The sequence below is a fragment of the Pipistrellus kuhlii genome, unplaced genomic scaffold (genome assembly GCF_014108245.1).
Source record: "Pipistrellus kuhlii isolate mPipKuh1 unplaced genomic scaffold, mPipKuh1.p scaffold_m20_p_7, whole genome shotgun sequence".
In the NCBI taxonomy this organism is placed as follows: domain Eukaryota; kingdom Metazoa; phylum Chordata; class Mammalia; order Chiroptera; family Vespertilionidae; genus Pipistrellus; species Pipistrellus kuhlii.
The window spans coordinates 37,180,523-37,193,131 of NW_023425573.1; the positions used below are offsets into that span (position 1 = coordinate 37,180,523).

Genomic DNA, 12,609 nt, shown 5'->3' on the forward strand with positions numbered 1-12,609 from the left:
AAGGCTGCGGGCAAGGAACTGTGAGAAAGCACTTCTTACCAGTTTTAAAACAGAATAGAAAGAAATGAACCACTTATACCAGTACTCTTTAACGTTTTCCTCCTTTGTATTCATTCAACTCGCTCCTTTAGAAATTATGGATCCTGATGAGCAATTAGAGACCCTTCATGAGGCGCTGAAACTGCTGCCGCCCGCTCACTGCGAGACCCTCCGGTACCTCATGGCGCATCTGAAGAGGCAAGTCAGACGGCAGTGCTTCACCTGTGCTGCATCCAGATTTTAAGAATGAAATGAAACCAAATGTGCAAGAAAGGACACATGGTCCATTGAATGAATAAACACAAGCTCTGTTGTCTTGTGTGGAATTGCACAAGAAGGAATGCTAAAAGTATTCTGCGCTACAAAGCTGAACACACACTTGATTCTAACAGGAATGTATTTACAGTTGCACTAGGTGTTGGCAAATATGTTAGAAATACTAGTATCCTGCCAAGGACATGCATTCATTTCTATGGAAAGGGAAAGGTAGCTGTAGAGACACTAGCATTAGCATAATAAAGAGCAAGGCAATCCACTAGAAGGTTCATTCTTCTTTCTCTAAATCAGGCACTTCAGACTTGGTGTTGGGATTGTAGATTATTGGATTGATGCTGTCAGCACTAAATATTGCTGTAAAAAAAAACAATGGAGTAAAGTAAGGGGTAAAGGAGGAATGGAAAATGAAATATTTTGTTACTCTGGTTTAACGTGTTACAGTGATTGATGATGATGGAGCTTTATTTCCTTGCTCAGTCACCATCAAACTCTACCAGTTGTAGCAAACTTTTTAAAATTATATGACCAGGATGTAGTGGTTTTAGGGTTTTGAAATATAAGACCAGTCAGCAACAAGAAAGATAGCAGAACTTGACATCTATGTTGTATGCCTTTAGGCATTGAGTTATCCTGAAATGAATACTTAATTCATGCTGCTTTTAATATTTACACGTTTCTCCTCTTTAAAAGCACCATAAGTTAAAATTTTAATGTCATCTGCTTACAACTTCACTTGTAAATTCAAGTTTGCTTCGTATATGGATGCAGTTAAGTACTCCACACAGAAGAAATAACTCTCAAATTGTAGTCTCTGTGCCTTCAGTGCAGCAGTAAAAAATGTAAACATACTCTTTCTGACAGGGTTGCTTACGCTGAGCCATCTCCTATCAATGCCACGACCACTTTCTCCCTAGACACTTGCAAAAATAATCTACAGGAAACCCGATAGCCAAAGAAGAGGGAGGGAGGGAGGGCTGAGGGAACCATCAGGACGACCCAGTTCCTTCTCTGCTCTTTCAGACATCCCTGCAGCTCAGGCTGTGGCCAGAGAATCCACAAATAGAGCTGAACCCACACACACCTTGTTTTTGGTTTCGTTCCAAAGCACAGTGAAGAACCGCGTGGCTTACACAACATCCTCCTCCTCTGCTTGTATTTTCAGAGTGACCCTCCATGAGAAGGAGAACCTCATGAATGCAGAAAACCTGGGGATCGTTTTCGGCCCCACCCTCATGAGGTCCCCGGAGCTCGACGCCATGGCTGCACTGAACGATATCCGATATCAGAGACTGGTGGTAGAGCTGCTCATCAAAAATGAAGACATTTTATTTTAGATGTTTAGTCTGAGGGGGAAAAGAAGTGTTTTACAGATGAAGGAATGTTTTATAGTAATTTAATTGTCTCTCACGGCTGCATTATTCCTCGGTTAGATCTAAGGCTGGGCATATAACCAGTTTAAAATGAAGGAGCTTTCCATTGTTCTTGTAGCACCGCTCAGCTGTCCTTGTCAAGCAGTGACCATACGCTTTCCCGTTCCAGTAACCCTGGGTGTTTATCACGTTAAGAGAAGCTCAGGCTATTGCATGATTAGCCCCGTTTGGCAAGGGGACCCATTCAAAGGAGACAGCAGCCTGCCCCGCTCTCCGTCCCGGGTAGTCTGTGGTTGTAATTCAGCATGTTTCGCAGAGTGAACCTGTCATGACTTCGCTTGGGTTCTGTCGTTGGTGTCTGACGCTTTCATAAACATGCACATCAATGGACAGAACAGACCTCCGGCCGCGGCACTGCCATAGACTATAGCATATGCCTTCTTTTCGCCGATGCTTTACTTCTGGGTTCTCTTCGTTCTTCTCAGACATAGTGCTTTCTTTCCAGCAAAAATGCAAAATGTTTTCAGATTAAAGTTTAGTAAATGACCCATGCCAATAAAAAAATACAACGCAGAGCATTTTCTGTTAAGTTATTGGATTTTAGTTGTAATTTTGGGTTTTTATCTGGCATGCATTTATTAATTTATTAAATTTTGCTTTTAGAAATTAAAAATATCAATAGCTTGCTTTTTCCCCCACAATTAGGAATATTTGGAGAAATGCGTGATGCCACTTGTGTAACACTGAGTAATCCTCTCTCTTGTTTACTACTGAACGTTTTATATTGTGTTCCTAAAATAATAACATAAAACTGCTTAGAATTAGGACACCCATTCATTGGATTCATTTTTCTTCTTGCATACAGTGACAGAAATATAGACTATTTTCCCGACTGGAGCTGGGGGCACAGGCAGGAGTTCCTTCTAGAACCAGGAGAAGACAAAAGGCTATTGGAAAGAGTGGCTTTCCAAACACTTGCTTTGTCACTTGGATGTGCACGGTGTTGGCACGTAGCTGAGCCTGCAATGAGTCCCTGCAGCCACCTGCCAGCAGGGGAAGGCGGGCTGCAGGAACCCGGACGTGAGCCTCACCTCGCAGTGGCTGCCTGTGCGGCTCTGAGCAAATGGCCCTCCAAGTCTGTTTCCCTGTCAACCAAGTGAGCGCCCTTTCAGAACTACAATTCTGTCCTGCTTTAAAAGTAAAAAAAAAAAAGTACAAACATTTCCATTTTTACCATCTCAATCCTTGACACTTTCAAGACTACCCCAAAGAGCATGGGAACTGCAGCACTGGAGTTTTCCATATTTCCGCCCTTCGGCTACAGGAGGGGGCTAGCAGTATGTTTTCATGTTTGTGTTCAGAAAGCTGGTTGTTCAGGAGATAGTCTGTCCCAGCCGCCTTCTTAGCCACAGCCCCCTACGAATAATGTCATTGCACCAGGCAACATCAGACACACAGGTGATTCGAGTTCAGAGATTCGTTTTCTGTAACTAATTTTCTTTAAAACGGAGAGCACTGAAAGTCACTATGCAGGAAGGCAGGGCTTGGAAATAGAGAAATCTGACCACGTGTCTCTGTCCCTGGGTTAGGTGAACCGAATGAATTTCTGCGTGCTCTTGGCTGAAGTTCTTTTTGAACAAAGTCCTTTGAAAGGGGAAATTCAGTAAGGAAATTTGTCGAGTAATCTGCTTCATCAGAATGTAATCACCTTGTCCTTTTCCTAAAAGGAACAGCTGTGATTGACTAGAGTAGGCACTTATCAGAACGAGCGGTTTGCCTGGAGCAGAAGCCAGGCCTGATCAGAGCACACATTAAGCACATGTTCAGGTAACACCCTGAGCTCTGTCCGGATAGGCGACTGCTTATCAGGTCTGTGCACAAGGACACGTGGTGTATTTGTTTGTTCAATAGGAACTGCATCCTTAAGTTTTTTAGTCAATTTATTGGGTGATACTGGTTCATAGTTATATAGGTTTCAGGTGTACAATTCTATAACACATCATCTGCATATTGCATTGTGTGTTCACCACCAAAGTCAAGTCTCCTCCATCGCCATTTATCTCCCCTTTGCTCCTCTGCCTGCCCGGCCCCTTTCCCTCTGGTGTGATTTAAACTGACGGATGTGTGTGTGGCCCATCCCCTCGGGACATGCAGATACAGATCACAGCTGCGTCGTCATCATTATCGTCATCATCAGTGAGCACTCCTGGACTGTCAGGTGACACTCCCTGAAATGAAGAAACAGTCCCTCGGGGAGGCTCTTCCTCAGTAACGGGCCTGAGTCTTTCATACGCAACTTGCTATGACTAATGGGAGATGTCTTAAACCAGGACCTTTCAGTGAGGCGGCAGAGGTTTCATTTGTTCCCACCACAGTCAGCGGGGGGACCCGGCACCTCTTGGTGATCACCGCAGACCCGCATGCTGCAGATGCTCTGCCCGAACGGACAGTCTGTCTTCCCAAAGCTCTACCCATAGTTTTAGAGAAATCACTGAGAAATCAAAGATTTTCCCTTCTTCATTTCCTGTTAGTGTTTAACGCTAATTAGTTACACTAAGTCTCCTTCACTGAATTGAGATTTCAGATGTCTCTTAAGTGGGAAAACCTATATGTATCCAAATGTTTCTGCTTACTTGATGAGCTCAAGTAGGAGGCCTCTGGATGAATTATGTTCAGGGTTCCAACACTACTCATCTTAACAAAATGTTTTAGAATTCACAACCCCAAAGCTGATCAGGCATATTGGTAAGTCCATTCAAAGAGCAAGAAGGTTTTTTTAAATGCACGTTGGAAACAGGACACCCAAAACTTCTCCCGACTGTATATTTTTGTCCTCAGGAGGCTCAGTTCTTGTGGTACTCTTCAAGCATATTTATAACTTGACTAGGAGCCCAGTGCACAAATTTGTGCACCTTGAAAGGAACTGTGGGTTGCAGTGGGCACAGGGGCTGGTCTCAGCCCATCCTCTGCACCCCCACCCAGTCCCTTCTGCCACAGCCCCTGGTCCTGCCAGTCCTGCTTGTACCCACTGACACCACAGAGCGATTGGGGCCAGCACCAGCAGCAGGCGCGAGTGGGGCTGGTGCCTTCAGCGGGTGTGAGTCGCCCCTCAGGAGCAGGGGGAGGTGGAGAAGCCCTCAGGGGCAATCAGGGCTGGCAGCTGCCACTCGCACTCACTGATGGCACTGAGCTATTGGGACCAGCGCCAGGCATTGACAGCAGGTGCGAGTAGCGGATCTAGTGCTGGCAGTGGGTACGAGTGGGGCCAGCACCAGCAGCAGGTGGGAATGCTGGGCAGGAACAAAGAATTTTCAGTAACCACCAGAGGCTCACCCTGATGGCAGTGACTGGCCTTGGTCTGGCGCCCCTGCTCATCTGCCCTACCATCCCACTGCAGCCGATGTCCATCATGTTGGTTGCCTACTGCCCACACCCACCATGTTCTGCTCACACTCTGCTTGCTGGTCAGTGCATGTCACAGAGACATGTTTAGTTATTCCACCATTCGGTCTATTTGCATATTAGCCTTTTATTATATAGGACTAGAGGCCCAGTGCATGAAATTCATGGATAGGGGCTGGGGCGGGGGGTTCCCTCAGCCCGGCCTGTGCCCTCTCCTACCCTAACCCTAACCCAATCCCTGCCTAAACTGGCCGTTGGACATCCCTCTCTCAATCCGGGACCGCTGGCTCCTAACTGCTCCCCTGCCTGCCTGCCTGATCACCCCTAACCACTCTTCCTGCTTGCCTGGCCACCCCTAACTACTTTCCCCTGCCAGCCTGTTCTCCCCTGCCGGCCTGGTTGCCCCTAACTACCCCTGCCTCAGCCCTCACCACTGTAGTTTTATCCGGAAGGATGTCTGGAAGACGTCCAGTCTAATTAGCATATTACTCTTTTATTAGTATAGATTGGCTGTAACAGCCACATGGCATTCACATTTGCCTATTAGTGTTAAGTGAAAGACATCCTTTTATGAGCAGGGGTAATAGTGATTCTTACATATATCATTATCACACATCACATTTCCACTGAACACCTGGGCAGTTCTGACCTGTGATTGGCATTATGGTGAAATGTAGGAAGGTCTAAGAAGAATGTAACATCATCAGGGATCTGTCCTCTGCCCTAATCTTTAGAGAACTAGTTCTCACTTGGATTCTCTCTCCAAATCAAGCCCAGACCTGCATCCCTGGGTATCTGCATCCTTGTTCCACACCCATTTCCTGCCTGCACCCCATGGGCTAAGTCTGGAAACAAGACCAGCTCTAGTTCCCAAGGAACTTACCGACCCAATCTGGCCCAGTCAAACTTGAATGTTCTCCTTTTTCCCATTGAGCATTCTCTTTCCAATGGGCCTCATCCTACACATCAGTGAAAAGCTACAACAAAACAGCATGGCCAAAACTGGTTTTGCTCAGTGGATAGAGTGTTGGCCTGCGGACTGAAAGATCCCAGGTTCGATTCTGGTCAAGGGCATGTACTTTGGTTGTGAGCACACTCCCTGTAGGGGGTGTGCAAGAGGCAGGTGATCGATGTTTCTCTCTCATCGATGTTTCTAACTCTCTATCCCTCTCTCTTCCTCTCTGTAAAAAATCAATAAAACATTAAAAAATCAAAAAAAAACAAAAACCCACAGCTTGGGTGTACTTGCCCTTCTTTGGGGAAATGAGAGCTCACAAAGCCACACTCTTACAGTTCCATGTGATACTTTTAATAGATTAGAACATTTATTTGACCAATAAGAAAAAGAGATGTAAAATGAAAGTGACTTAAATCATATTCCAACTGTGTGCCCAGTGTGAGCTTGTTTGGAAGCATCAGAGGATCACTTGCTGCCTGTCCCCGAGGGCGTGCTATCTGAAGTGGGACATCAGAGTGTGAGGAGCCTGTGTCCTCCTCAGTTGTGGGCTCACTAGCCCCTCATTTCCCTCCTTCTCATGAGGCCAGACAACACTGCATTCAGCCCGCCAAAGCCAGGCGCACCAATCTCGTGCTGGCCCATCCCGCACACGGTTGGTGGTCATTCTGGAACAAGAAATGGTTTCAATCTGACAACTCAGAGTCTCCCATGTATCTAAAACAGACTGACAATCTCTCCATTTCTTATATCGTAATGATGAGGGAAGGGAAACTAAAGTAGTTGTTTTCCCCTGGCTCATATAGTCAAGGATTTAGGTTATACCTAACCCACCAAAGACAAGTTAGCAATTTTATTGAGGTTGTATTAATACTTTCATTATAGGTTCAAATATTTGTTGGTTTCAACATACTTTTCTTACTAAAGTTATTGGACCTCTCAGCAAATGCTTCAGTAATTTTTAAAGTAAAATTATTTCACTTAGCTGAAACTGGTTTGGTTCAATGGATAGAGCCTCGGCCTGCGGACTGAAAGGTCCCAGGTTCGATTCCGGTCAAGGGCATGTACCTTGGTTGCGGGCACATCCCCATCGATGTTTCTAACTCTGTCCCTCTCTCTTCCTCTCTGTAAAAAATCAATAAAATATATATTTTTTAAAAATTATTTCACTTAGATATGCGTATCACACAGGGATCTCACATCAGTTGCTATTTCACAGATTGAAACCAAAAGTCGAAAGCACCATGTTAAAAATTATGATTCATCACCATGTGTTGTAAGGAAAACCCTGATTTATGAGCTTTATTGTTCTCCACTGGAGAGATTATATTTTAATACCGTCTTTTAGTCATAACATATTTCACAGTGGAAATGTTTTCCATTGCTTCTTCCATTAAGTAGCACAAAACAGCACAGGAAGCGGAAGCCCCGTGTTGCTGACCTTGTGTCTGGAGCGGTGGAAGCGTCGGGAATCACTGTTATTCAGATACAGCCATGATTACACGGCAGCAGGAAACACCAGCATGTGAAGCTAAGACACCTAGTGTTTGTGTTTGCAGGTTATGAAACAGACTACTTAACTGCCCATGTCACTATGGTAACCCAAAAAGCAGAGGAAGTAATGTTTAGAGATTAAAATGGCACAACGAAGGAAATTAGCCGAAAGGGCTTTCTTAGACATAAAATGATGTGAACTTGGGGTGGTCGAAAATGTAAAAACCTTTTGGTTTTCCCTGTGTTGGACCAGTGAGTTTCCTCCAATGTGCGAAAGAGGAGCCACCTACAAACAGCAGATACATCTTGGGCACTAGCCGGTGCTGGTTCCAGCAAAAAAATCAAGGCTGGCCAGATATTGGGATGCTTCTCCATGTGAGTGGACATTTTCCTAAGATAGTTTTTAATTCTTACCAAATAAAATTTATAACAGGAGTAATTTGTTCCAATATTTTTTAAGTTTTCCCAACTCTATGAGACAGGAATTGGCTTGGGGATACCAAGGTTAGGTTTACATCAATGTCACAAGATTCTAGGAACACGGTGACATCAAAAACATCAACTGTGGGGATATGTTCAAACTTCTAGAGCTTCTAGAATATGTTCAAACTTCAGTTCTTATCTTAAAATAGACTGTATCTGGTTGTTTTATGTAAGCCTTGTGGTAACCACCAAGCAAAACCTGTAGTAGATGCACCAACAATAAAGAGAAAAGAATCTAAGACAATCACGAAATCTCAAAGGAAGAGAGGAAGAGCAGGAGCAGAGGAACCACCTACAAAACAGCAGAAAACAACTAAGATGGCAACAAGTACACACATATCAATACTTTCTTTAAATGCTATGGACTAAATTCTCCCACCGAAAGACATAGAGTGGCTGGGTGGATAAAAAAAACAGGAGCATCAATATACTGCCTACAAGAGACTCTATGCAGATATGAGGACACAGACAGAAAGTGAAGGGACAGAAAAAGGTATTCCATGGAAATGGGAACCAAAAGAAAACTGGGATAGCTATGCTTATATCAGATGAAATAGACTTGAACACAAAGACTTCAATGAGAGACAAGGATGGGCACCACACCACGATAAAGGGTCAATCCCATGAGAGGATATGACATTTGTAATTATTTATGCACCCAACACAGGACCCACAAATATATAAAGCAAGTATGAACAGACCTAAAGGGAGAAATAACAATAAAATAACAGCATTGCACCTTAATGGCCCACTTCCACAAAAGAACAGATCATCCGGATGAAACATCAGTGAGGAAACATGAGCTCTAAACGTTTAGACCGGAAGGACATCAGACAGAGGTACACCTCGTTTTATTGTGTTTCCTTCACTTTACTGGGCTTCGCAGATGTTGCATTTTTACAAACCGAGGGCAAGACCTTCCACCAGCAGAAAGCTCGAACTCTTTCTCCTTGGGGGTCTGGGACTGACCTGCAGTATCCAGGAGGTCTGCCTGCCTGCACAGGATGTTCCATCCCATCAACAGCATGTGCATTCTTCCCAAGCACACGGACATTCTCCAGGATAAGTCATGTGAGACCACAAAACAAGGCAATAAATTTAAGAAGAAATCATAGCATCTTTCCTGACCACAATGGTATGAAACTAGAAATCAACTATAAAACAAAAACTCATAAATCTGTGGAAATTAAGCAACATGCTACCAAACAATCAATGGGCCAGGGAACTTAAGAGAGAAATTAAAAAGTACTCTGCCTGGATCGTGTGGTTCAGTTGATGGAGCATCGTCCCATGTACCAGGACGTTGCCGGTTCAATTCCCTGACAGGGCACATACCCGGCTCTCAGGCTGGCTTCCAGTATGGGACGTGCAGGAGGCAGCCAATCAAAACATTTCTCATCGATGTTTCTATCTCTCTCTCACTCCCTTCCTCTCTCTGAAATCAATAAAAAAAATTTTTAAATACCCTGAGACAAATAAAAATGAAAATACAATATACCAAAATGTATGGGATGCACCAGGTCTAGGAACGGAAGCAGTTGTGGGTCCGCACCAGGAGATGGCATTAAAAGTAGCCCAAAGCCGAAACCGGTTTGGCTCAGTGGATAGAGCGTCAATCTGCGGACTGAAAGGTCCCGGGTTCGATTTCGGTCAAGGGCATGTACCTTGGTTGCGGGCACATTCCCAGTAGGGGGTGTGCAAGAGGCAGCTGATCGATGATTCTCTCTCATCGATATTTCTGGCTCTCTACCCCTCTCTCTTTCTCTCTGTAAAAAAATCAATAAAATATATTTAAAAAATAAAAATAAAAAATAAATAAAAGTAGCCCAAAACATAGGGGCTCCCGGCTCTCAGCCATTGGTTGCCTGCTTCTCTGGTTCCACCCTGCTGCAGCCCGGAGCAGCAGTGCGCCGGTTTTCAGACTCCAGCATCTCTTAGAATCTCCTTTCAGAGAGCTCAGCTCGGTTTCTGCATTAGCAGCTCTGGGGCAGGACCAAAATTTTGCATTTCTAATAAGCTCCCAGGTGTGGCTGCAGGGCCCAGAATCACACTCCGGATCTAATGGACATTAGCATCACCTGAGGCCCCCACGGGGGCCAATCAAACGCTCTGGGGGCGAGGCATGGGCTATCGGCTCCCCGGGTGTGCAGACTTCATTTCCTGTTGGTATGTTCAAATGGATCCGGGATTTGTTTTAATCGGGTGTGATATGACGTGCAGACGTGGGACGATGGTCACACATCTTTAGAAACGGGAGGCACCGCACGCCTTGCAGGGCCGGACCAGGGTCAGTCAGGAGGCAGAATGGGAGAGGGCAGACATGGCCCAGAGCCTTTTTGGGGGTTTTGGGAGAAGGAATGGGTGAGTCAGAGTAGGTTCCTTGAGTCAGTTCAGGATTCAGTAGTTTGAATAATTTCGGCAGGCTCTGGCCCTGGGGTGACAGGTGGGGGAATGCTGGCTTGGTGTGTGAGTTTGATAAAGAGACAGGGATGTGGGTGTTGGGAGGTTTGTAGGCGACAGGTGTGCCAGCAGGAAAGTCCTTTGCCATCCCAAGAGTTAGCTGGCCCTGGGAGCGGCAGCCTCGCCAGGATCAAGGCCCCAAATGCCAGAGCATCAGGAATTCAGAAAATAAGAAAACACGGTCTTCTGCTTCCCTTCCAAACCTCGTCTCCTAGTTTCTAACCCAAGTCTGACTCTTCCTCAATTCTCTCTTTTCTTACTGCAGTTTTACTTGAAATTGCATAGCTTAACTTAAATTCTCTGTCACATCAGAAAAGGCAGATGGGTTCTAGTGCAAACCATGTTCAATCAAATCACGTCAAGAAAATTCTGTGTTTCCCAGACTGCATTTGAGGAGACTGGCGTGCCACAGAATGATAGAAATATAATTTTTCTGAAAATTATGACAACTGCTTCAACCTAACAGCCAGAGAGGCCTATGAACCAAGACCCCTTGTGTCCACATGACTTCACTGTTTGTTCCAAAAAAGAGAAGACCATTCCAGAAATTTACCTGAGACAAGACTGCTCACCTGGCAAACAGCTTGCTTGTCAAGCAGCTCACCTCTGAAGACTCCCTACAAAACCCTTGCTGTGTTCACAGTCTTCACCTGCTTTGTTGCACTGCTTGAAAGACACATCTTAGCACTTGAGCCGACCTTCCCCTCCCCTGCCATCACAAGCCTTTCAAAACCCTCCTCTGCCTTCCCATCGGACGCCCTCCTCGCTGCTGTGGGCTCTCCCTGCTGCCTTGGGTTCTGATTCGCTCGGTTTTGTGTGATTGACAGACCACGTGGTAATACCTTGGGGAGCCCAGTGTACTTATTAGGGAGTCACTTCAGGAACAGAGGGCTTTCTAGTCAAGTAGCTCAGGAAACACTACCCACCAGTTTCACCAAAATCCGTAGAGAGATTACAATTGCGTCTGCCTAATAAAGCTCCTGAAAAGTCCTGCATTAAAAAACAGCAACACAACTCTATGAGATTAAACAAACTGGACGCGCATTCATGGGAAGCCTTCAGGCTTCCTGACTTCTCTAAGGACAATGTCCCCCTCAGCACCAGGGTGTACACCTTCAAGGTCATGAGTGATCCAGGAGGAGGTAAGGACTGCTGGCACCACTCGGACGTCCTGGCGAGGGCAGGCACGGGGCTCCTCCACACACAGTGTCCTCCCCCCACCAGCCGAGCCCGAGGAGGGGGGGTGTCCACATCATTAACGGCACCCGCAGGACTGCTGAGGGCGGGCTTATTGGAATCCACCCGTCTGCCTGCAGAAGACCAGTCACTGAGGCCCCCAAGCAAGCACCCCACCCACCGTGGGGCAGGAGGCAGCAGGACCGCTCTTGGCCTGGATTCCCAAAGCCACCGGCCAGCTGCGTGCTGCCTGGCGCCGCCCTCTGCACAGAGTGAGCCTCTGTGACCCAGACAACAATTCCTGTTCCTGGACGTGCTGCTGACAGATCAGAGGAAATCCCCATCCCCACCCTCCAAGGCCTCCTCAGAGACGGGGTCAGGGCCGCTGACTCCCCCTTTGTTTCCATTCTGGAAACACCCTGGAGTGGGCCCAGCTCTGGGAAAAGAAATTAATAAATTATCAGGGAATTTCAGGATCCATTGCATGGCCCGTGGATTGCGTGACCAGGCGAAGGAGAAAATCGGTCTAATGAAATCAAGGTTATTCAAGTTACCAAAGAGCATGTTGCCAGTGCATTCCTTAACATATCCTCATTAAAAATTAATCAGCATGACTACTACATTAATATTAATTACCCTTCTCCCCCCTCTCTCCCCCCCATGCTGCTTCTCTGGCTCACTGCTAGCATCTCGTTTGTATAGCTGTCTGTCTGCAGAGGTTACCCAGAGGTTTTCATCCTGAAAAATCCACACTGCTCCAGGTCTACTGAGCTGAGATGTCATTGTAACCATTTTTTTCCTCGCCTACACCCCACGAACCACTCACTGTTCTTCTTTAAACTTTGTGACTGGGGGAAGCAAGGGGTTAAGTGAAGGTCATTCTCAGGAGCTGGGGGTTTCTCACGCGGACTAAATGCCCAGCAGGCCCGCCTTGCTCTCAGGGGGTGTTGAGAG

The 12,609-nt window shown here is 46.0% G+C and overlaps 1 protein-coding gene across 4 annotated transcripts in view; it reads left to right on the forward strand.

Annotated features, from left to right (window-relative positions):
• The window catches only part of CHN1 (chimerin 1), a 139,936-nt gene extending 137,578 nt beyond the window's left edge, over positions 1 to 2,358 (forward strand). For all 4 annotated transcript variants that reach the window (XM_036422333.2, XM_036422336.2, XM_036422335.2 and 1 more), the window contains 2 exons: positions 132 to 237; positions 1,478 to 2,358. In XM_036422333.2, the coding sequence (XP_036278226.1) occupies positions 132 to 237; positions 1,478 to 1,649 (278 nt within the window). In that variant the 3' untranslated portion in view covers positions 1,650 to 2,358. The remainder of the gene's footprint in view (positions 1 to 131; positions 238 to 1,477) is intronic.
• The last annotated feature ends 10,251 nt before the right edge of the window (positions 2,359 to 12,609 follow it).